This window comes from Xiphias gladius, chromosome 8, assembly GCF_016859285.1.
Source record: "Xiphias gladius isolate SHS-SW01 ecotype Sanya breed wild chromosome 8, ASM1685928v1, whole genome shotgun sequence".
In the NCBI taxonomy this organism is placed as follows: Eukaryota; Metazoa; Chordata; class Actinopteri; order Istiophoriformes; family Xiphiidae; genus Xiphias; species Xiphias gladius.
In genome coordinates this window covers 6,746,697-6,772,439 of record NC_053407.1, presented here as the reverse complement: position 1 = coordinate 6,772,439, position 25,743 = coordinate 6,746,697, and the positions used below count along the sequence as shown (strand labels likewise).

Sequence of the window (25,743 nt, the reverse complement as noted above, 5' to 3'; positions counted from 1 at the left end):
GCTGTCACCCTTATCTCTGCCTCGATCTTAGCTTCAATATTTGAAAATTAACTCAATGCAAAAACAAACAGTAGATCCCCTCTCTCCTTCAATAAATTAGTATTCATGAAAGCCAGACTATCTAATCATAAATATTGAAAAGATGAGGAAAATCTGATTCAAATTCTTGGATATTGCGGCTTTCATTTTGTCCAGAGATCTAATAAAGTTGAAAATGGAAGCAAACACATTATGCAAACCATGGGAAAATAACAGCAACTGATTTTAACAACAATCAACATTTCTAAATAAATGATACATTTATATAACTGCAGGTGAATGTATACTGTAACAGGTAACTTGGTGCAGTACTAGGTGTGTCACTGACATAATGGCTATTTCTTATATTCTAATTATTGTGAATGGCATAAGCAAAAGTTATTACACTGTAGGTAACTCCTCATAAAACTTTAATTAAAAAAATAATATCTTTATATAATATTAATATTTATAATTGGTAATTTGATATGTTGCATATTTCCTGTAGTGCCTCATTCAGCTAAGATGTAATCAAATTTTAATTTTTGTTTATAAAATTGCCTTATTATTATTTTTATTTTATTTGTTTTTTGATTATTTTCATAAATTTGCTTTGTTTTTTTTTTTATTGCAAAACATACATCTTAAAGAATTTTAATATTGTTTTATAATCTAGATAGATGTACTTAGTAAGCTCTCCTTGTACCTTGATTTCATTTGTATATCATGTGCTTGATTTTAACCTGATTAAACAAAACTCAAAATAATATTTTTTTCCCAACAATTCCTGATCCAATACAAGACCGAACTGGAGAACTATCAGTTGTGAACAGGACCTGTAAATGATTCTGACCAAAGAGTCTTAACAAAAGAGAGCTGTAAATACAGCGGTTTGAGGTATTTTGTGTGCATTTCTGTGCAGTGAATTGTGGGAAAGGTGAGCCTAGATATGCGGAGCAAAAAAAACAGTACAGGACACTTCAATGTTTTCCCCGTTACTAAAGTCTGACCGTTTCCACTATTCATTGCTCTTGTTTGAGCTAAATTCCTGAAACCTTATTGTAAGAAACTGTCGTTTTGATAACTGATAATTGATCACTTGATTATTTCAGGTTCCCAACTGCTTCCAGCCTCCGTCGTCGACGCTGTACTCTGTTGAGTTATCTTCCTTGCGTAAAGGCTCTTGGTCGATATAGTAAGGTGGAACGATCCCCCCACCTACCGGTGGAGTCGCGCCACAAAAGCGGAATTTAGCTAAACCCTGTCACGAGGACTATCTGGATAGAAAGCTCACCCACCAACAGGGACGCCGAGTCCAGCGTTAGTTAGAGGGGACATTATTGATGCGTAGTGCCATGAATTTCAAAAACTGCGGCTCTGTGCTGGTAACGGGGGCCAGCCGGGGGCTCGGGCTGCAGATTGTAGACAGTCTGGCGAGTGGAGGTTTCTCGCCGGGCAAGATTATAGCCACGGCCAGAAACCCCGCGAGCGCGCAGGTAAACACCATCACCTAAATTACCCGCAAAGCTAACTATCGTGTAGCTAGACCGTCTGTGGTGCTTTCAACTTTGCTGTTGCACGGGGCCAACCGTGGTCTGCACCGCGCTGAGTCGCCTTAGATAAGGGGTAACGGTGCATCAAGTAATGGAATAACGTTAGATGACTGAAGCCGCCACCAGAAGTCGCCACTATTCCTTAACTTGATACTTGTGAATGAAAAATGCTAACATGATGTGCTCTTGACCTACAGAAACTTCAGGAACTGGCAGACAAACATCCCAACGTCCATATAATTACTTTGGGTAAGACAGGGAAGAACAATGGTTGGTGTTTGTAAACAAATAATGTTACAATAAACAAAAGTACCTTAAATATTTTGTATGTGTAGAAATATAAGAAAGAACATAGAATATAAAGAACATAAAAAAACAAAACATAGGACGTTTATTTTAGATGTGAACAAATTAATCGTTTTAATTTTATGTCTGGTCATTAACATAATATCTCATAGGATTATATAGACATATTAATCAGGTGGGAAAAATCCTCAATGTATACTGACCAATATTTTACAGCAGAACATTTTTAAACAATAAACATATAAAAATAGTATATATCCTGTACAAAGTGGAGATGTTTCATGCTACACTGAAAGCATTACCTACATAATGTATTTATTTTTAAAATGTATTTTCCTTATAATAATGATCATCTAGTATTTTCTTCCATTTTTGTTCATATTTGTTTGTTTTTGGTGATTTGCAGTGTTGATATGTCTTTTTACTAGATGTAGTGAGCCAGGAGAGCATAGAGAATTGTGCAGAAGAGGTGGGACAGCTGGTACAAGAAGAGGGTCTGAACTGCCTAATAAACAATGCAGGGATCAATGTGGTGGCCGACTTTCATTCAGTTACTGCAGAGAAGATGATAGAAAACTTCCACACCAATGCTGTGGCTCCTCTAATGATCACCAAGGTAATGTTTATTAATATGTTTTGTGCTTCCTGTTGACTTGGATGTAGTGGATCAGCTAAGTAGTGACAAAAAAAGTTTTGTTTGGAAAGTCTTCAGATCTCACTTTGCCAGATAGTGGAAAAAAAAAGGAAAGAAACCACCCTTCTGTTTTCATCACTCACCAGGAGCAGGACCCATGAGTTTCCTACAACAACAACTAAAACAAGATGTCCTTGATGAACAGAAGTAACAAAAACCCCTTAGCCAAGCAAAGCCTGCATTTCATAAATATTCATTAAAAGTCTAGTTTCAGCTGGCCTCAGAGTTTGGTACGGACTACAGAGCAGCACCCTGAGCTGGTAGAAATTCAGGCTCTCATCAAGAACATGTCAGCAGGGCAGATGCTTGCTGACACACAGTTTGCTCCAGTTGAAGGACCATGTCTGTAACTACAAGGCCGCACTGCAGCCCAAAGCTCTTCTATAATAATTGAGTACAAGTGGAGGCAAATGAACAAGGATTCACATAGAACAGACATCTGCCACCAAACCACTTGCTATGGGCTGGGACTTTAAAACATGCTCTATGCTTCACATTTTAACACATCATTCACATTAGTTGATTAGTCGAATGACAGAAAAATTAATCAGCAACTATTTTGATAATCAATTTTTCGAGGATAAAATGCCAAACTTTTGATGTTTCCAGCCTCTAATATGAGAGGATTTGCTGGCTTTCACTGTCCTATTTAACAGTACGCTAATTCTTTTTGGCTTTTGGACTGTTGTTCATACAAAACTAGCAATTTGAAGATGTCACCTTGGGTTATGGAAAATTATGATGGACATTTTTTTACTATTCTGTGACATTTAGAGGACTAAATGATTAATCAGTTAATTAAGAAAATAATAGGAAGATCAGTCTATTAAGAAAATAATTGTTAGTTTTAGCCTTAATTCACATTAAAAATGTCCAGAACCTACATATCTAGCTTTCCAGCTGTGGAAAAGTCCCATTCCCTAGAGAACTGAACATTGTGGGCCTTTCCTATGGTCCATTTATCTTGCCAGAGAGATGCTTTGTTGAGTCCCCTTTTTGCCAAAGATGTCATATCTAGAGATGTTTTTTTAACCTGGTTGAATATAGTTTTTTGTTATTATTTTATTGTGAAGGTCAAAAAAAGCAAAGCAAAACAAAAAGAATAATACTCAATTCAGATTACGCATAAAGTATATTCAGTAGTATCATTAAAAACCCAATGGTATATTATACAATTGGAACAAAAAAAAAACTTTTCAATAAAAATTCAATAAAAGAAACAGTCGTTTTGGCATTTGTATCATTAAGAGTATTGATAAGATGCTGCATCTGCTAAAAGATAGTCAATAATAATCATAAAGTTGGTCTCAGATCAACAAATTATTACAATTTGAAGGAATCATTGCAAAACTGTACTGTGGCCTGAAACATGAATATATTTATTTTTAGAAAAATCTGTATGGAGAATAAGGCTATTTCTTTCTCAGGTGAAATGCTGCCACCAGAGGGTAACATTAACCTTATCCACACATACAGCTTTACCTGGACAGGGAATGATCCAGTCTTTTCCCAAAATACAATATTTTCTAACTTAATAACTTTATATGTATACATTTGTTGTTTTGTTGTGTTTCAGCCTCAACTATAATGTTTCTTTTTCCCACCACTGTCAGGCCTTCCTGCCTCTGTTAAAGAAAGCCGCGGCAAGAGGAGAAGCAGGTGGCTCAGGGAGCATGGGCATCCAGAGGGCAGCAGTTATTAACATAACTTCTCTGCTGGGCTCTGTGGAGCTGAACTGGGGGGAGAGAGCAAACAACTTCAAATGGTACCCCTACAGGACGTCCAAGGTATTGTCACCATGGAATGAAAATGTGTGCATGATGGGTTAAGTCTATTAATAAAACTCTTGCAGTGCCCAATCAAAACGTTTTTGTTATGTCATTAATAGTTAAATATTTCATTCAGTCATCTAATCATTTTCTAATGTTGTGCTATGATATTAATAATAATAATAATAATAGACCCTATTTGTCTGATACCTTTTTTAGAAATACTGGACCACAAATTCAAAAGGATATGCTGTGACACATAAATTCACTTGCCTGAAATATAAGTCCTCCCTTCATGAGGATTATAATGTTCATTTTTTATTGAATCTGTTTGAAAGAGGTGTTGATTTATTTTAATGGTCATTTTGGAGGCTGTAATGGAGTGCTGTTGAACTGTACTGGGTTACACTGAGAGGTGTTCCTAATAATTTTTCCATCCCATTTATATGAATTAAGGTTGACAAAATATACTGCATTAGTTTTATTTAGGTGTACCCACTAAATTGGCGAGAGATTGCAGATCAGTTTATTCACTGTGTCATAGCGACTTCTGAATTGGAGAATTAGTATTATTACTGAAGAACTTGCCCCAAAACTTAAAATGGGTATGACATGGATTTATTTCATCAGAGGAGTAATATGCATTTAAGAAAAGCGCTTGCAAATGTATTTTTGCGTCAGTAAGGAAAATATTTGAAATGATTTCATGTCAATTTAAACCATTTTCTCACTCATTCATGGCCGTTAAACAGAAACTATACAATGGTTGAATAACAACGTTAGATGATGCATGGTGTAACATCACATTATCATAGCAGAAGCGGTGCATAAATTATTTTTTTCCGCCTGTTAAGAATCCTGATATATCATGCATGGGTGGGGATGAAAAATAAACAAACTGGTGCTGTCTTGCTCTTGCTGTGTCTAAAACAAAGCGTTCTGGAATGCTTCTGCTTCAAGTGACCGTGCATAGCAGTTGTGCTGCTGTGATAATCCATTTCCAATTTGCAGAGCTTGGGTCTCTGTCTAAAATAGTCCAACACTTTAGATGATCCTGTGTGCAGTTTTGTAGCTGCTGCTTATTTTTCTGTAGAATCTTCTGCTTTGACTGGGCACAGCCATCTTTGCAACATGCCATTGTCTAATCGGTGATGTCGGCTGTGTGAATGAATTGCACCAGCCCTAACCAACCTTAATTTAATATTTCACTTTTTATGTTTCTCGAGAACTGCACATTCAAAAACCTTCAGTCTATACTGCTCTTACTTGGGTCCTCAACAATACACACATGAAGTTTGAAGTCGATCAGAAGAGCGGTTGTCGAGAAAATCTGAGGACAGACAGAAAGACAGACAGACAGAGGTTCCTCCATTTATTGGTAGGATGTAGATCTTTAAGGCATGTAAGGTAGGTTAACTCTGATTTGGTATGGCTACAGAAAGGGAGCTCAGGCTGTTATAAATGGTTGGATATTGCATTTATGACTGGGCAAAAGAAGGTAAATGAAAGAAAGTCGTAAGCTCACCTGAGAATAATCATTTTGCAACAATGGATTTTAGGAAAAATGTGAGGGAATATAGCAGCTACACCATTCAGCATTCCTGCTGATCACCCGCTGTAACACTGGGTTAAATTATACCATAGTGGGTTGAGTTTTGCATTATGCTGGATGGTAAGTTGATTTATTTGTCTTCTCAGAGTGCCCTAAACATGGTGAGTCGCTGTATGGCTGTAGACCTGGAGCCTGATGGGATTCTCTGTATGGCTATACACCCAGGCTGGGTCCGCACTGACATGGGGGGGTCTGAGGTAAGGGCCTAGTCTGAGTAACTCTGGCACAGTCTTTATGGGATGCTCAAAAAGAGCACAAGCTGTGATTAAAGCAAAAAAGGAAAACTGACTCTCTACAAATACTTTTTTAAATTAAATTTTTAAAATTTAGACTACTGAGAAAAAAGTACTCAAGTATCAATTTGACCAACATGTATCAGCTGTTACACCATCATGTGAAATAAAAGTTTTCTTTTACATTCCAAACATTCAAGAGCTTTTTCACAATAAGTGTCCTGGGTGATGTATATACAGATCATTGTATGCTAATTTCTAAAGTGTCTGAATAGAATATTGTTCTGTGTTTATTTGTCTCTTTCTAGGCTCCACTGAATGCAGAGGAGAGCGTTTCTTCCATCTTGTTTGTGATTGGTGGACTGACTGGAAAGGATCATGGGTCATTTCTGAACTTTACAGGAGAGGTGCTGCCCTGGTGATGCTGATCATCACAGGAATGAGTAGGATGATTCCGAGCACTATTAACTTATCGCTATATAGTAAATCATGATCATCTTTGACTATGCAAACTTGAATGTATCAGTTGCTCAGAGTGCACAGTGTTATTTCTTAATCTAACACTATCTAAAAGAAGAAATCTTTTATATCTCACCTCGGTGCAACTAAAATACAGGAGAGCAATAGTGTTCAATTAGTTGTAAAGAGAGGACGTTAATGTGTTCATAAGTAGATGGGTGGGGTATGCTGTGCAGCTTGTCTTTTAGACTACATAATGTACGTTACATACAGTATGCTACATCTAAGCTGTGTTATAATGTAAATAAAATTTTACGTTCCCTTGATCTAATAGCACTACCACACTGAATTGTCATTGGCCACAAAATTGCCCTGTTTAATACAAGCGTTTAGTTCTAAACCAACTCCTGCTGTCCTGTTCTCTTATTTTATTGTCAGTCACTAGACTGCATGAAAAATGAGAACATTGTCCAATTAATTTTGCCCATTAATTTTGCCCTTGAAATTTTGCCCTTGAAATTGCATTGAAATTTTACGTTCCCTTGATCTAATAGCATTACCACACTGAATTGTCATTGGCCACAAAATTGCCCTGTTTAATACAAGCGTTTAGTTCTAAACCAACTCCTGCTGTCCTGTTCTCTTATTTTATTGTCAGTCACTAGACTGCATGAAAAATGAGAACATTGTCCAATTAATTTTGCCCTTGAAATTGCATTTCATTGGGTTGTGCATGTTTGCTTGCGTGTTTGTTTTGGAGGGGAGTTTATGTGTTTTGAAAAGCCCCCTCTCAGAAGCTTAAAAGAAAGAAAAACAATGATCCATCCTTACTGAATTTCTTCTCTATGGTCCGACTTTGAGTCCTTTTATAAAAAAAAAACAAAACATCAATCAGACACTCATGAAAGTTACTTAAACGCTAAAATATTCTTACCAGTGTTATTAACATACACTATTCATTTTCATCAGTTTGCAGACAGTTCTGTCCTATGCCCATAAGTCCTTCCCATAAGTCCCTCTTTCACAGCTTAGATGATATTAATGCCTGGATGTCTCAAAGCTTTCTGCAGATAAATAGAAATAAAACATGTGCTTTGTTACCGATAATAAGAACATAACAGACACTTCTAGCATTAAAGAAAAAGAAGAAGAGGCTTTAACTACAGTAAATTCTGTTTTATGTATTTTATTATTTATTTTATTTTTCCTCCCTCTTTCCCCTACACTATTTTAATTATATTTTATCTGTATATCGTATCTCTGTATCCTTATTGTAATCTCCTTATTCTCTTAGTCTTACTATGTTTTCTTAGTTTGGATCCTGTGATGCACTCTGTTGACTTTGTGTTATAAAATGTGCTACATAAATAAAGCAATGATTATTACATGGATATTCCTCCTCTTAGGTTTTAGGGTGAACTTTGACTAACAAAAGAAACCAGGAAATTTTTTTTCAAAATGTTTTTCTTCCTAATTCTTGGAGTAGCAAGTTTGGGTTATTTAATTGTTTGTTTGTCATTCACCAAGGTGACTTGGCATTATGCTGTTTCTGTTGAAGGCACTTTTTAGGATTATTTTCTCTTTTCCATTGTCTGCCTCCCTTTCACCAGGCAGTCCTACAAAACAAAAGGTGATGAGTCTGCAAGATAATGACGACAATTAAAAGCTTTTAGGGCAAATGCCATTTATAGTCATGATCCTGTCTTAGTGCCACTGTAGCTGTTACAGTTGGAGAGATACAAGAGCATTGAATGTGAGTCATTGTCAGTTTATAACACCTGTATCCACAGCTGCTTTGGTAACAGTTAAATGATAAAGAGCTATTGAACAGAGCAGACCTGAAGTTGACTGTGCAACTTAGAAAATGAACATACTGAATGTATCAAAACTCTATGCAAAGTATATTTAACAGCTAATGAACTAAACTTATTGGATGCATTCATTACTTAAAATGCTATGGAAATATTGACCATGGTATATAGCAGAGAAACATGATAGTTTAGGCAGGATTCAGTGCAAGACAGTAGAAGTTCCTGTGGTACCTGGTGGCAAAGTCATGGCTTATCACCAACACACACACAAATCCAATGATTTGAAATATGTTTTAATACCTTTTCTCTCTGTGGAAGTTGTCCGACCTGAACATTTGGTATACAGGCTTGCAGAGGAACCTTTAAGAGGAAGAGAGCTGGGGATCAGGTAATGTTAAGCTCCCTCAAATGTCATTTAAATATAATCAAACCAGTTTGTCCAGAGTGATGTGCAGGAAGTCATATGCTGGGTGTGTGTAGAAAGGAGAGGAGATAGAGAGTGTGTGTAGAGTGCCCAAAACAGGAGAACAGTTGGATGATAAAGTGTTGTTTTCTCTTGCAGACAAGTTGTTTTGTTTCTGTGAAATTTGAAGAGCTCACAGAATGGATTTATAGCACAGGAAAATGTGTGCATTCCTGAAGAGAAAGATGAGCTGAATTTCTGTTACTCTCTACAGGTAAATGTTTATCTGTCTTTAATGTCAGTCTGTATTAGTTCATGATTCAAGTGGTGAGCAGAAACAGAATGCCTGCACACTAGTCTGTCTTTACCATTTACAAGTGTAATAAAATGCATTTACAACCAAGCCATAGTTGTACCAATTTCTAAACCTAAAGAACTACTCGAATATTAATCCAGTCATTACAGTATATTCATTTTGACCTGTATAGTCTGAATTCTCCAGTGAAAAAAAGCCCAATGAAAGGCACTATTAGTATTTTGGCAGGGACGTTGGTCTGCTTTGACTGTTTGCTAGTGTGCCTTGCTGTTTTTGACAGAATTTTCGAGCCTGTTTTTCTTTCAACCTATTGTATGTATTTATATTACCACTCCACTGCTAGAGTAATCTGTTCAGTTCTTAGTCTGCAAAATATCAGAATATTGTGAAAAACCTCTGTCAGATTCCCAGTGCACAAGATGACCTCTTTAAATTACTTGTTCTATCACATCAGCAGTACAAAACCCGAAGATGTTCCGTTTATAATCATATGAAACAGAAGCAAATCGTTCTTCTGTAGATTACATGCCTGTTGATCGACTAACATAACTAATCGACTGATCATTTCAGCAGTAATTACTTTAGGTAAAAGTAGGAGTGAATGTGCTTGGGAATTTCAGGCAAGTTATCGGCAATTTCTGATGCTTGATACAGTACATACAGGTTTAAACTTCATACACATTCTCCTAAACAGCAGTGTGTCCAGAAAAGGCCAGCGCACTATCAATCACCATGTCTTTTGCTCTTTCGTAACTTTCATATGACAGTAGCATGACCGTGCATATTATTGTGTTACTTACGCACCCAGGTTAACGGTGACTAATTTTTGACATTTGTTCTGATAGAACAGTCTTAACATGTATGACTGTCATGGATCCGGGCTAGGAACCATAGGAAAAATTGTCAAGTGCAGTTCTAATGCCAAGGTTGAACTGCTAGGTAATGCTAATACTGTACTTGCTATTCACTCCTACTACTCATACCGAACAAATACTATGATTAAGGTAATAAGCAGAAATCTTGTATTGCTGATATTGTTGCTGTTTGATGGTTGCAACTCCATTATGGCTGCTAAAGCCACCCCCAAACCCTATGGTCCTCACATATATTCCTGTATTACAGAGGTATGTATAGACCACGTGGAGGTAGAGAGTCATGGTCACTCTGGACTATCCAACGCCTGTGGGGTTGCTTTTGGCTGCTGGAGAGCTGAAGATGCCATTCTCAGATACGGTCAAGTACTGCATCCTGGGCATCTCTGTCACTCTGCTTCTGCTGGCTCTGGGCATCTTGGCCTGGCAGACCTTCAAATGCTGCACCCAGACACACGAAACATACACCCGGCAAGATACAAGTCAGTAAGGATTAGGTTACAGTAACAAACACTATAGCACAGGTTGATGATGCTTGGCGTCTGACCAGTAATTACCAAATGCAAACTTGTGTCTGATTTTTACTCTAGTGAACAGTGATCTGTTGTACTCAGATGAAAAGTTAACAACAGGAGGAAAACATTCAGGAGCTGCGAGTACTAAGGTAAGAGGAGATAAACAAAATCAACAAAATCCATCCAAAATTGCAGTTCTGATGAGCCCAGATTTGAGTGGTGTGGATAGACGAAAATTTTAAGCAATTTCTTATGACATTTTCTTATTTATCAGGTGGCCTAGATTCCAAATTAGCACCCCTGATAATATAATACTAGCTGTGACGAGTTTTTTTTTTTTTTTTTTTTTTTTTAAATCTATACGTGTGGCTCTGTCAGGTTAACTGGAAACTGGAGCAAAGCCACCGCTAGAAAACTTAAAGGAAGCTGCTGTCTTTTGTTGATACTTGGGCCTCAAGTGAATTTAACTGAGCCCAACTGATATATTGGTCAGCTGATTTTATCGGTACCAGCGTATATATTGTCCGATATGTGCCAGTATGAAAACTTTTTTTTACAGATCATAAAGCAGAAAAAAATGCTTGGGGTGATTTAGAAATGGTGAAAATACATAAATAGATTAATGTCAAAGAGAAAGGAAGCTTTGTACCAAATTTAGTTACTAGCTGATTTCCATATGTAGTCCCTGGGCAGGTGACCAGACACAATAAAACACAGAGGAAACCCGGCATATTTACCACAAATGGACCAATAACCATTGGGTCAAAATTTAAGGATGAAATAAGTACAAGACTCCAAACGCCCTATACCATGGTATTTTTATCTACCATTAGTTCATACAAGTGGGGAAAAAAGTTCACTCAGTGTCTTGCCTAGACTGAAGGAAATCTTAAGTGGACATTCCCTTAACAGCACTATTAGTATATCTGTGAGATAAGTCAGGTTGGTCTTGTGCACAGAGTAAACGACAGGTTTGGGTGAGGTAACCTTGTTGATGTTATGCTTTCTTACATGTGAGATATGTGTCAGAGCTTTTTTATTTGGATAGTCTTCTGTCTTCTTCCTACCATGTGACTAAATGCGTCTGTCCTACTGAGCTTAAAAATAATTAGTAGTTTTTAACCATGTTTGGACAGGGTAAATGTTGGATTAATGGGCAAAATAGAATTGGATGGAAAACTGGGACAAGGAATGCACCTCTAAGGATACTGTTAAGGGGGTCAGTCCTGCTTTTAGACAGCAATTTTATGCAACACAATGAATGCAATTTATTTTTAATTTCATGTTAATTGTAAATATTTCATTATATTGTTAGGTTTTTATGTTATTTTGACCTTGTTTTTTTCGCAGCTTGTAGTCTTGAGATGCATCAAGTAGGAAATTATGTCTATGTACATAAGGATTAATGAGCACACTTGTTCAAACAAAGGAGAGTTGGGACATGTCACAAATCATATAAAAGCTGGAGGTGCTGTAGTTGTTAAGAGGGATGGGCTTTGAACTATTAACACATAGAAAGTTATTTTTGCCTGTATCCTTGTAATATATTGTCTTCATTTTTCATAACCCGCTTACAGTCCAGGCAGTAAGTGTTTGGACAGTTACACATTTTTTTTCTTCAGGCTCTGTGCTTCAGCGCATTCAATTTGAATGAAATAATGTATACTACATTAAAGTGCCAAGTCTCAGCTTTAATTTCCTTAGGTTTACATCTATACTGAAAGAACCGTGTGGGATATATAGCCTTTTTAACACATAGTACCCAAAGTTTAGAGGTTCAAAAGTAATTGGAATTGGACACGCTGACTGGAGCGCAGCATTATGCTCTTGATAGGTCCTGCAGCTCATTTCCAGCTCATGAAAACTTTGTAGAAGCTCCCCTGGCTCAAGTGCCTCTTCTGACATGTACAGGCTATGTGATACTGCCGATATTTCTGAAACACACAGAGAAATTTTAAAATTATCCAACGACATACTTACCTTGTGTTAACTATTAGGTGTAAAGCGTCTCACAGCCTTTTAAATGAGACAAATATTCAGCCAATAGAGTGGCTCCTGCAGTTGAATGTTCTCTGCATTCATTTTATTTACCCACAGTACCATCACCTCCAGCTAAGAATTTAACTCCTCTCACTGGGCATACAGTTTGTAGAGCTCCTCCTTTCATTCCACTCCCGCCAAAGCCCTTCCGGCTCAGACTGTAGCTGAGTATTGTGCTCTGTCTACCAGCTGCTGCTGGTTTCCAACTCACAAACTCTAACTAGGACCTCCTGTGGGTTGTTTATTGTTGACTCCTCTGAGACGAAACATCGAGTGGAGATTGTAGCTGATCAGACATTAACTTGGTGTCACAGAGTGAGATGTGAAACAAAGCTGAGCTTGAGTTTTTCACAGCTTTGGCCTCAGTTTTTTTCCATCTTGCGTTCATCTTACCCAAAATTACACTGAAACGAGGCTGGGATGGCAGGGACTGATTCCCTTATAGAACATAAACTTGTATATTGTCAGGCCGAGCGCATATCTAATCATTTCTACAATTTCACAGGCTGAGCTCTTGGGACAAATTCTCTCTGTTTCATGAAAAGGTCATGTGTGACAAAGTTTTAACAAATCGTTCACAACATCCAGTAAAATTAGGCTGCGAACGTCACAGTTTTGTCTTTACATTTCTCTTTATTGTGAACTGATTTTGCTTGATGTCTCAGGACTCGATTCAAAGTCATCATCGAGCAGTTCTTAAACCAGGCTTGTTTGACACATTGTATGAAAGAGCTTAATCCTTTTTTGGATTATTAGGCTAATTTAAGGCAGGCTTTAAACAATAAGTCCTGCTTCTGAGAGGTGTTTCATAAAGGTGTTCCTGTCAGGCGTCATGAAAGAGCCCTTACTTCAATACAACACTGTTTCTGTGGTAACCCAGAGTTGATATAAATCTGCAATTTTCTGTTCCATTAACTGTGATTACATTAATTCCAAGTTACTATGGCTTTTCTAACTACGTTCAGCGATGAGTGATGCCATTACTTTATGGACATTATCATGACAAGATGACAGAAAAGACCTCAGTTAAAATAAACAAAACTCTGATACCTGACATGAATTCCCTGTGATTGACTGCTTTGTATGGGACACCAACTGTTTGAAAGAAAAACAATTGATACATTTTTGTTTTAATTAAATTGCAATGAATATGATTTCCCCCATACACATACAATTATGACATTAACCCATATTGATGATTATGCTTAACCCGTCAGATATTGTTTTATTTCAAAGATTGTCCATAAAATTTTGAATCAGTTGAATAGGGGGACATTTCTTATTTTAATATTTTACCAGATATGAAGATTCTGCCAAAAGTGACATGACTAAACATAATTTAGATGGATGTTCACTGGTCACCATCTCTTCAAGTCAAAAACAAAGATAAACCTCATAATAACACCTGGCTGGTTTAAGTTGTTAATAATTTCACATTGTACATTTTTATTGTCAGCATGTTATTATCAATTAATTTAATTCTTAAGACTTTAAGAAATCACTAAATAACTTCCAATTTAATTTATTCAATTAGTACATAAAACTTCCCCTCATTTAATAACTGGTCGCTAATTGCGATCTTCCCAATTTTCATATCAGGAAGCATATAAATATTTTTTAATACACAGTTTAATGCAATTTATGTATTTTGTTCTGGTAAAGAACAGCATCTTCTGGATACAGTGGAAACAGAGTTGAAAGTTTTAAAATGATGGTTTGATATGAATAGGTTGTTATTACATTTAAATAAAACTAAATTTATAATATTTTGAAATTGAAATGTCTATATTCAAGTACAAATCAGGATAGATAATGTTGAAATAGAAAGAATTTATGAAAATAATTGTTTGGAATTTGTTTATTAACCACAAACTATGCTGGAAACCACATAAAGATAATGTAAAGACAAAATTGTCAAAGTCCATTTCGATATTGCACAAAACCAAAGACATTTTCAACCCAAATTCATTACATATTTGTACCATTCTTTAATAGTTCAATACATTACCTACTGTGTAGAGGTTTGGGAAAACACATACAAAACAATCACAAATCCAGTTTTATTTATAAAAGTATTTTTTTCAAATTGGAATGAGTCAGTATGAACTAAGAAGAACATTTCCAAAATCAAAGACTAGAACGAATGTCAGAGATGTATAACAGTTAAATTGGTTCATTTGATAAGGAGTTAATTGTGTTACTGACAAAAGAGCGCTTATGTTAAGTCTTAATACAACTTAATGTGACTCCATCCACCTTTATTTGTTGAACTTTAATCCCCCAACCCCCCTTTTTTTAATTTCTTTATCTGGGTTTTTCTTTTTCTTTTGCCATCCTGGATTTCTTAGATTAGAAGGACTAAGGCTTCCATACAGACAGGGAGCACAGGAGCAGTGAAGCTGCAGTTAATTTGTAATGTATTAATGTGTGTAGTGTAATGTATTTTATGTGTGATAAACGTGATTCATTATGTTCCAGTTTTGTTGACGTTGTGTCAGAGAGATGAGGTTGCAACTCTTTGAAGTCACTTTTGAGGTTAGATTGTGGTGGCATCATTACAGTTTACATTATATTTAGAGGTGTCTGAAATTGGGTTATGGGAGTGACAAAAAAATAAAAACACCTTTCAGTGACATTCCATCCCATAGAACAACACTAACTTCAGCCTCCAGTACCTCCTTGAAATAACACCTCTTAGATGGTGTACATTTAAAATGAATCTTATAGCCCTAATCAGAGTAGGATCTGGTGCAGGGTAGTTGTTGTGGATTGCAATTGCGTAAGTACTTCTACATTGCTGTTCACTCGCTATACTTTACAGCCTAAACTTTCCAGGGGTACATATCATCATCAAATATTCAATTTTGTCTAAAATGTATATTCAGACCAGTTGTAACCCTCACATCAGGAAAACAGTAAATCTAAGTGAAAACACAGTTCAACATCATAAATACACATATTGAAAGTCTTATAACAAGTTTATAATGCATTTTTAACAGTATCCTACCTTCTCTGCCTCAAGTAGATTCAGGGCCACATCCTTGTCTACTGTTTTGGAATGGTTTCGGGTGCTTTCCTTCCTTTTATGTTGTGCTTTCTTTGTCTTTGTTTTGGGCAAAACATCCCCTTCCCTGGTACTCTAAACCATCCATTTAGCCAGTGTGGTGAAAGGAGACGTGCTCTAATAGCACCACAGATAGATATGGTGTGTATGTGTGTATGCTCTTCAGGTGGAGGAAGTCAGCACTGAGGTCCACAGGCTGAGTCGTTGTCTGTCTCAGGCCCCGTTTCCTTCCTCAGGATCCGGCCAGGCGGAGGGAGACATGGGAGAGCAGGCCAACATTAAAAAGGTATCAGACATTACTGTATAATCGTGTTGTAATGTGACAATGCTCCTCTTCATAAAATGCCTTATGCACCTGTTCAAAAACTACTTTAGCCTTCCTTACAACATTAAAATGTGTGACACCTATCTCCTACTCAAGATAAGGGAGCCTAAGGATAGGATAGGACAGATATCCATATAGCAGCATACTGATAAACACATAAATAAACACTTGAACTATAGACTTGGTCACATCTACACATATGCCCCTGCCTGTATCCCAGCTCATACTTATGTATGTGTCCTGAAACATCATTAGGATTCATCCTCTGGAAACTCAAAATGTCTGGACAAAATTTCTTGCCAATCCAACCAGTAGTTGTTGAGATATTTCAGTCTGTTTCAAAGTAAGTGACAAGCCGACTGACTGATTTTAGTTTTCCATTGTCTGGCTTCTGGCAACTGTTCAGAGTTTGTCTGGATATGTGCGATGCTTCTTTTTCACAACATTTAACTTCTTATGGTAAATTTTAACTGAAATGTCTGAAAATCCCCCTTTAATCTGTTCATATTAAGATTAACAGAAATTAATCGCTGAAAGAAAATAAACATTGCATAGTTTCAAGCAATATCAACATGAGCACTAGGTGCTGGGCGTATTCCCTAACACATGCTCTTGTACCAGGTTGATGGATCGCTGCGTTTCTCTGTCTACTATGACCAGCTGCAGTCCCGTCTGGTGGTCACCATTTTGCAGGTGGAGGGGCTTCTGGAACACAGCCAGACCTGCAGCCTCCAGCCATTTGTTAAGATACGACTCATGTGGACAGGATCCGAAGGAGTGGAAGTGGAGGGCTATAAGGATGAAGAGGTAATTTTGAATTTATTAGTTAGTAGCATATATCACTCAACAAGTGAAATTATTCAATCAAGTACTAGGCATATATAGCTTTTCTGTATTTGCTTTTCAGACACACTTTTTGATTTAGACCAATAAAATGAATGTATTTTTACATGAAGATTTTGCTTAGAGCAACTTTAATAAACCTTATTGTCCAATATTTGGTGTTGGAATTAAGTTTCGTCTTTTTCCATACGTGTTAATTGTTAAAAATATGTCACACTGTCCTTCAGTTTTTCTTTTAAAACCTTGAAGCTGTGTGTCTGTGCTGAATAAATGTGTTAAGGATTACTGCTGTGATCCTCTTAGGATGAAGAGTCAGCACCTGTTCTGTGGACAGTATTGCAGGAGTGGCGGACTCGCATTGTGAAAGGCAGCTGTAACCCTTTATTTGGAGATCAGTTCAGCTTTATTCTGCAACAGGATAAAGACAAGCTTCATCGCATCAACCTCAGGATGGAGGTCCTGCAGTACACACCTCTCACTCTCAGTAGCCCTTAAATCTTATCTTATCAGTAAAACTAGGAGAATTGGGAGTCTGAAAAGAGGTAATACTTATTTTATCTGCCCCTTTTGAAATCAAAAGGATTTCAAACTGTAAGTACTACAGTCACTGGACCCTACATAGAGTGCACTAAGATACATACTGGAGAATTTAAATTGTAGTCAGTTTTTTACTGTGTAATTCTCTAAATAAATTGTGTCTGTGTGCATCTCAGGTGAGGGACTTTGATAAATTCTCCAGACACACAGTGTTAGGAGAGGTGAGGGTTCCTCTAGGGCAGCTCAACATCTCCTACCGTCTGGAGCTACAAGAGGATCTGCAGATACCCCAGAAGGTACAGTAGGGCATTATGTATACAGACACACACATTTGTAATCACACAGGAATTTTGTTCTCATCTTTCGGTTGATTGGATTACATTTGCACTTTAAAGAGTCGTGTGGAGTAGGTCAAACAAATTAATGTGCTGAAATGCTCTCCATTTCTTCAGTTATCAAAACTTATGTAAGGTTAGAACAAGGATGAATGTACAATTTCCGTCAATAGGTGATTATCATTATTTAGGCATAACTACAAAAACTCCTACAAAAAGAGTTGATTGGTTAAAGGGGAAAAAACTGACACCAGTGAGACACTGTAGCGTACGGCTTGTCTTATTGTAAATAGTAATTAAGTAATAAACTTTGATCTTTTGAATAGTAAAAGTACACAATGGAACATATGTTTTCATTACGTTATGTAACAATATACATTTGTTTACGTACAAATGTGCAAAATGATTTTCATCTTGATATTGAGTTCAGTTTTCTTTTACTATTATGTTTGATTTCTGCCATTTATGATTATCATTATTATAAATGATTAATGAACATTATTTTCTTCCTTCCTTCTGCTGTAAGTCCCACTACCTCCCCTCTATTAAAAAAATGTTTAAAATTATTTAAAAAGGGAAAAAAAAGAAAAGCAGTAAATCCTTATACTGGAGAAGCTGGAACTGGAGAATGGTTTGAGTTTTTGACTGATGAAAAACTTAAACAATGAATCGAGTATCAAAATTGTTGCTGCTAATCATTTTTAGACTTGATTCTAACTATGAAGAGAATCTACCTCTTTAATTACACACAACGTACTGTACATTATGCTGTATTGTTTATCCTCTCACTTTCTGGACAGGATCTTGTAGGAGAGGTGTTGCTGTCAATGAAGTTTCTTCCCACTTCTCAGAGGCTAGAAGTTGGTCTGCTAAAGGTCAGAACAGTCCTCACTGAGATATGCTCAGATGCAGGTAAATAACAAACATCTTCACAAAAATGAAGTCACCAGCTGTCATACACAAACAGTGTAACATACAGTTACTAATTTGCCTTCCTTGTGTTGTACAGCCCTGTACGCCAGGATCAGCGTCCAGTGCAACAAGTGCAAGTTGAGGTACCAAAAGACCTCTGTAGTGGCCCGCTGCCTGGTGACTGCCTTCAATGAGGTGTTCATGTTCTCCCTGCCAGAGTTTCCTCTGGAGCGGTGTAAAATTATGGTCTCTGTGTACGAGACTCAAACAACTAGGAAATCAACCAAACATCTGATGGGACAGTTGACTGTGGGTAAGGAGAGGAGTTCAGAAGATGAACACTGGAACCTGATGATGCGCTCAGTCCGCCAGCCAATAGCAAAGTGGCATGGCCTGCTGATCTGAGTTACAGCCCATAAACCCCCTCTCCTGCACTTCTTTGATGTCCGTTCCGGTTTGTATTTAACTAGAAGCTGTGATGCTTGTGCATCAGGCTGTTGAGGGATTTGCACCTGCTTAACTGAAGGCCAAACGTGGACTAATTTCTCTCTTGACTCCAAAGTGGTAAAAAGGTCCTCCTGTTCCAGTCAGGACAGTGGAGTGGCTGCTCAACTCAAATCCAAGGTTGTTCAATCTACTTGTTCACTCACACCTCTTCTGTCTTTCTTTTTAGCTTCAAATCTCATCATATTGAAAGGGCTCTAAAGATCTAACCTTTGCATCCCTGACTTTTGATGAAGATTACTTTAGTGTTGCACTTACTGTTCTCACTCGTTGAATAACTGTTGTTTTTGTTCCTGCAATATTTATCTTAAAGCTGTGCTGCTCTTCTGTGCCTATTTTAAAAACTGTCCACTCCTAATATATTAAAGCCTTATATTGCAACCCTGAATGTTCAGTAAATTTAGCAATTCACCGTGAATAAGGATTAGCTAAGGGCTTATACTGTATGTTACAGTAACTAAATAGTTCATTTAAAGTGGGTGTTGAAGTGGAGTGGCCAGGGCTTGACCCTTAAAATATCTTGAAAAGGAAATAAATTTCAACATAAAACCTTGCCAAAGGTAAGTGGCCTTATTGTGAAAAAGCAAAACATGGCACGATCTTCATGCTTATAGTCAGCAATTTTAAATATATTTTTTAATATATTTTTTGATTTGTCATGGTTTGTAGCAGTGCTCTCTATTTTTTTCAGGGACACCCTACTCACACTTACACAGTTATACAACTTAATACCTAATTTTTAGGTTTTTAGTTAGTTTTAGGTAGACGAGTTTTTTTTCTTTAAAAGATTCTCCATTGTAATTTTTTTGCATTGAATTTGCAACAGGCCTTTGCTGCCACCTGTTGGTTTATCTTTGTTTGTGAAAGCAGAAAACCTAAGAACAGTACACTTGATGACTCTCCTACAGGGTATGTGTTCTACTTTTGAGCAGCCAATAACTGAAATCAGGGCTAGAACTAGTAATGATGATAATTATTGCTGTAAACAATATTTAGTGATTCATTAATTCGCAGTGTGGATATTTTTTATTAAATTAATCATTTGGTCAATAAAATGTGATGATATATAAAAAAAAAAAATTATTCCCATCTCATCATTTGAATTGAATTGTTTAAATTTTGAATTGCTGGATACTAACTGTAACACATTCAACTTATAATAAATTGTAAGATTAAAAAAACTACACACAACAAGCTTGGTTTTACTAGATGAATTCCATTATAATTCCATAATCCATAACTTATTTGTGACTAAAAAAATCTTCTGTTGATCAATATCAGTTATTAGACTATTCTGTGCTAAATTTAATAATGACATGACAAGAAATGGACAAAGCTGGACAAGCAGCTTAAATACAGAAACAAAAAGATTATAATTGGTTTGTGTGAATGCACTCTAGGCCATAATGGCAGTAATCATTCTTCAGTAAAGCCAAACACGACTTGATCATTTCAGACCTTGGATGACTGCGGTGAAAAAGCAAGATGTAACAGTTCCATACTGTTGGTTTCTATTTAGCTAATGTATGAGTGTCAAATTTCAGTTCGATTCAGTATTATTTATATAGCACCAAATCATAACAGAGTTCATCTCAGGGCACTTTTCATATAGAGCAGGTCTAGACCATACTCTTTATAGTCATATTTACAGAGACCAAACATTCCCCCATGAGCGAGCCCTTGGCGACTGTTAAAAGGAGAACTTCCATTTAACAGGTAGAAACCTTGAACAGCACCCAGCTCGTGGTGGGCGACCAGCTGTTCAAGGCAGAAAACTTTACAATAAAAATAATGAGTATTAATAAAACTAATAATTATAATAATAAAACTAATAATTATAACAATAATAATCAAACTTAATATATAATAATGATGATGATAATAATAATAATTGAAGCAGTGGGTGTTGAGCAGGATCATGGGCGCAGTAGGGGGTCCGCATTTACAGATCCAGAGTCTGCAGCTCCGGAGGCAGATATACCTGCAAAAAGCAACATGAGGAGAGAGGAGAGAGACGAGAAAGCAGAAAACTACGGGAGAGAGAAGAAGTGAAGACAGTAAAAAGTATTCATGGGATATGAATGTTTATGGATGGAGAAGGAGAGGAGGCGTGAGGAGCTTAGTGCCTCGTGGGAAATGTGAATGCGTATGGATGGATAGGGAGCGGAGGAGAGAGGAAGTAGGCGCATCATGGGAAGTCCCCTGGCAGTCTAAGCTGAAGCAGCATAACTAGGGTGGTTCAAGACAAGCCTGAGCCAGTCCTAACTGTAAGCTTTATCTCAAATTCTGGCCTCCCAGAATCAAACTGGAATATGTTTCCACAGTAAAGGATCCTGATATCTGAACATTCTGTCTCACATTGTACTTTCGGAGATTCTGGGAACCACAAGTACGACTGCCTTCTGAGAGCGCGGTGTGATAGTGGGTTAATAGGGTACTGTGAGTTTTTTAAGATCTGTTGGTGCCTGACCATTAAGGGCTTGGTAGGTGAGGAAGAGGATTTGGAATTCTCTTCTGGATTTTACAGGGATCCAATACAATGATGCTAACACAGAAGAAATATGATCTCTTTTCCTGGTTCCTGTCAGTACTGTTTCGCAGTATTTTGGATCAGCTGGAGAGTATTTAAAGACTTGCTGGGGCACCCTGATAATAAGGAGTTGCAATAATCGAGCCTAGAAGTAACAAAAACATGGACTAGTTTTTCTGCATCTTTTTGAGACAGGATGTGCCTGATTTTTGCAGTGTTAAAAAACGGCAGTCCTTGAAGTTTGTTTTATGTGGGAATTAATGGACATCTCATGATCAAAGATAACTCAGAGATTCCTAATGGTGGCTCTGGAGGCCAGGGCAATGCCATCTATAGGATAATATGTTCCTGAGGTGTCGGGGGCCAAGTACAATAACTTGAGTTTTTTTCTGAGTTTAACAGCAGAAAGTTGCTGCTCATTCAGGCCTTTATGTCCCTAAGGCGTGCTTGAAGTTTAGCTAACTGATGGTTTTCATCAGGCTTCATTGACTAAATTGATTGTTCATCTATATAGACACAAAACTGATTCCAAGAGTAAGATGCAAAAAGGATGAAATGAAATCAATAAAGTCAATACGTATGGCTTGGTTTGATAGGACAATGATCGAAGCATCAGAACCATAAAGAGTAATTGCTATAGATCCTTTAGAAAACGGGCTAGAGGTGATAAGTTGTACTTAAAAGGGGCAGTCTTTACATAAACCTTTCATTAACTGTTATAATGCATTACATTGTATTTGTAACAACCTAAGGTGTCTATAATAGTTGGAAATATCTTACTGGAATAGCATTACATTTTATACAGATGAGCTAACATGGAAGTTCAAATAAAATGCCTTTTTTGAACACATCAAGCAAACCAAATGCCACTTTTTATAAAAAGTTGCATATTAACACATAAAAATCATTAATGTTCTACATTAATAAGTAACGTACTAATAAGGTTGAAATAAACACTTCCTGGATTTGGATTAGGATTTTGTATGGATAATATTTCTATAACGCGCAATATACAATGACAATTTCCAGGTTGCATAATTATAAAAGTAAACATAATCCAAACGTTCCATTGAAAGAATTCAGGAGTTGGAGACCTTTCAGTAAAAGATTGAGCCAAGTTGGAAAATACTAGGTAGTAGATTGAAATCTATATAAAAGGACAATAATTCTACATAATTCTGTATCGCTTATTATGCAATAATAACTTTGAAGTTTCATATAAAAGTACTCTATAACACTGTTACGGTATGAATTTATACTCAATGACATTTAAATTTTTGTAAGTCTGGTTGTTTTGTGGTTTATGTGCAACCAGCACATAATTTCAACCTGTTTCACATGAGAGGTTGTTCCATAGATCTTCTGTTAACCCAGGACAATGAAATGTTTGCAGGGCATCTAACGTGGCTTGGTAGCTAAACAAAGTTTAGTTTCCAGGTGGGGTGGGGACTGGATTGGCACAGATCCTCCCGAACCAGGACAGGCCTGGCCCACTCCCAGGCCTACAATACCAAATTGGTCTAGAAGTCACAATTACAAAGGGTCAACCATTTCATAAAGATTTTGTGAACTCAGCTGTGCAGTATATATTTTTTTGTACAAATTTGATTTGTGGGTTGTCACTGATCCCAAGTTAAGTAAGTTTTATTTGTAGAGCCCAATATCACCAATCTGCCTCAAGGGTCTTCCTAGTCTTTACAGAATATGACACTCTATCCTTAAAAAAAAAACTCTACAAAAGACCCTTTAAAAGGAAAAGAAAAAAAACTTGAGGAGAGCAGGGACGTATCGCTCTTCCAGGACAAAGAGACAAATAATAGCTGTTGTTTCTCAGGGAAACCAGAAAGATGAAAATAAACACACAGACAGAAATTTAAAAGCAAAGAGTTAAAAATTTTTTTTATTTTTTATGCATATTTCACATCATATTATATGATTAAAAACAGCCGATCAGCCAGTGTTCCTTACTCTGCAGTGTCTTTTCCCTAAAAACACAGATAAGAATAAGGTTTTGATTAGGTTAATTTCAGTTAGTTTAAACTGACAGTAATTTTCTGCCAGCCTAAGTTAAAATCTTTATTTTTTTGCTAGACAGAATTGTATAGTTACCTTGCCAGAGTCACGGCTCTTGGCTCTCAGCTTGTTGACCTGGGACTCAGCGATGTCAGCACGCTCCTCAGCCTCCTCCAGCTCATGTTGGATCTTCCTACACTTGGACAGATGAACATTGGCCTGCTCCTCCTGAAATACAATACATAGTAAAATGTTAAAATGTTCAAGATGGCCAGCAGATATACTGTACGTGAAATATAACATAGTATCACGTTCTCATTGTTTAACATAAATGTTTTGCCCTTACCGCTTCCTCAGCCTGCCTCTTGTAGGCCTTCACTTTGAGCTGCAACTTGTCAACCAGATCCTGCAGCCTGGTAATGTTTTTCTTGTCCTCCTCAGTCTGTAATAGAAAATATAGATTTGCATGTTTAAATATTTTAATTGGAAGTATAGTATTAGTCTGATTTATACAATACATTTTAAATGTTAGTGCAGCTATACCTGATAGGTGAGCTCCTTCACCCTCCTCTCATATTTGCGGACACCTTTAACAGCATCTGCTCCTCTTCTCTGCTCAGCCTCAACCTCAGCCTCCAGCTCACGCACCTTCAGAAAAATAGAAAACATATACATATTTTGGGTTCCATGTGTTTTGTACGTTTTATTACCTTTGTTCAACTGCAGAAATCTTAACTTAATTATCTTACCCTAGACTCGAGTTTCTGAAGCTGCTTCTTGCCCCCCTTCATGGCCAGGTTCTCAGCCTCATCCAGGCGGTGCTGCAGGTCCTTAACAGCGACCTCCAGGTTCTTCTTCATCCTCTCAAGGTGAGCGCTAGTATCCTGTTCCTTTTTCAGCTCCTCAGCCATCATTGCAGCCTAGAAAATATAAAATTTCAATTAGAAAAGTCATAAAAGAAACACAGTTTAGCTGGAGTAGAGTAGTAAGCAAATAAAATTTAAACCTACATCAGTGATGGCCTTCTTTGCCTTCTCCTCTGCATTCCTTGCTTCCTGAACAGTGTCATCAACTTCACTCTGGATCTGAACCAGGTCAGCCTCAAGCTTCTTCTTAGTGTTCAGAAGGCTTGTGTTCTAAAAGATGAAAAGGTTGAGTCGCTGAAGTCATTACATACCTAATTGTTTGGATTAGTGGTTTACTGAAAAACAACTGAAGAAATGTTTACCTGAGAGTGTAGAAGTCCAACACGCTCGCTGGCATCCACCAGCTCCTGTTCGGCGATTTTGCGACCTCTCTCGGTCTGTTCCAGAGCAGCTCTCAGTTCCTCAATTTCAGCCATCATGAGACCGTTCCTGCGCTCCACCATAGCAGCTTGTTCCTTGAGGTCATCCTGGGCTCTGACAGCATCATCAAGGTGCAGTTGAGCATCCTAGTGAAAAAATATCAGGAAAGTATTCACAAGAACACCAAAATGAAGGTGCACTTGCTCTATACTGTAGTTTGTACAACAGTACTATGTCTAACAATACCTTCAGCTGTGCCTGCACATTCCTCAGCTGCTTCTGGGACTCAGATGCCTGGCGATTGGCGTGACTCAGCTGAATCTCCATCTCATTCAGGTCTCCCTCCATCTTCTTCTTGATCCTCAGGGCATCGTTCCTGCTCCTGACCTCAGAATCCAGAGTGCTCTGCATGGAGTCAATTACCCTCTGGCTGTTCCTCTTGATCTGCTCCATCTCCTCATCTTTTTCTGCCAGCTTCCTGTCCACCTCACCCTTAATCTGGTTGAGCTCCAGCTGGACGCGCAGGATCTTAGACTCTTCATGTTCCAGAGTTCCCTATCGATATCAAAGAATAAAATAGTAATTCCTGCCTTCAGACCTTTTATACCAAAATATTTGACCGTGATTTATATTTTATTTCTTCACAAGATCTCCACAGATAAAAAAAAAAGTACCTCAGCCTCTTCAAGAGCTGTCTGGATCTCAGCCTTCTCTGTCTCCACCTGCTTCTTGGCCTTCTCCAGCTCATGGATGCTCTTGCCAGTCTCACCAATCTGTTCAGTCAAATCTGAGA

General features: G+C 37.4%; 2 protein-coding genes across 2 annotated transcripts; both read left to right on the top strand.

Moving 5' to 3' along the window:
* The first annotated feature begins 1,252 nt into the window (after positions 1-1,252).
* Positions 1,253-10,312, top strand: si:dkey-12e7.4 (uncharacterized protein LOC558132 homolog). Its single transcript, XM_040134231.1, has 8 exons — positions 1,253-1,514; positions 1,769-1,820; positions 2,306-2,493; positions 4,185-4,358; positions 6,039-6,149; positions 6,494-8,843; positions 9,018-9,132; positions 10,297-10,312. The coding sequence occupies exons 1-6, from the start codon at positions 1,362-1,364 to the stop codon at positions 6,605-6,607; spliced, it is 792 nt and encodes a 263-aa protein (XP_039990165.1). The 5' UTR covers positions 1,253-1,361; the 3' UTR covers positions 6,608-8,843; positions 9,018-9,132; positions 10,297-10,312.
* A 17-nt stretch (positions 10,313-10,329) lies between these two features.
* On the top strand, positions 10,330-19,791 carry syt19 (synaptotagmin XIX). Its single transcript, XM_040134230.1, has 8 exons — positions 10,330-10,528; positions 10,637-10,710; positions 15,832-15,951; positions 16,651-16,797; positions 17,137-17,289; positions 17,547-17,666; positions 18,506-18,617; positions 18,715-19,791. Exons 1-8 carry the CDS (start codon positions 10,330-10,332, stop codon positions 19,020-19,022), a joined length of 1,233 nt encoding a protein of 410 aa, XP_039990164.1. The 3' UTR covers positions 19,023-19,791.
* The last annotated feature ends 5,952 nt before the right edge of the window (positions 19,792-25,743 follow it).

Excerpts from the sequence above, each read along its gene's own strand:
- si:dkey-12e7.4 (XM_040134231.1), top strand. The coding sequence starts at position 1,362 with ATGCGTAGTGCCATGAATTTCAAAAACTGCGGCTCTGTGCTGGTAACG. Across the intron at positions 1,515-1,768 it reads GAAACCCCGCGAGCGCGCAG|AAACTTCAGGAACTGGCAGA; the intron begins GTAAACACCATC and ends CTTGACCTACAG. Across the intron at positions 1,821-2,305 it reads CGTCCATATAATTACTTTGG|ATGTAGTGAGCCAGGAGAGC; the intron begins GTAAGACAGGGA and ends TCTTTTTACTAG.
- syt19 (XM_040134230.1), top strand. The coding sequence starts at position 10,330 with ATGGTCACTCTGGACTATCCAACGCCTGTGGGGTTGCTTTTGGCTGCT. Across the intron at positions 17,290-17,546 it reads GCATCAACCTCAGGATGGAG|GTGAGGGACTTTGATAAATT; the intron begins GTCCTGCAGTAC and ends TGTGCATCTCAG. Across the intron at positions 18,618-18,714 it reads TGAGATATGCTCAGATGCAG|CCCTGTACGCCAGGATCAGC; the intron begins GTAAATAACAAA and ends TGTGTTGTACAG.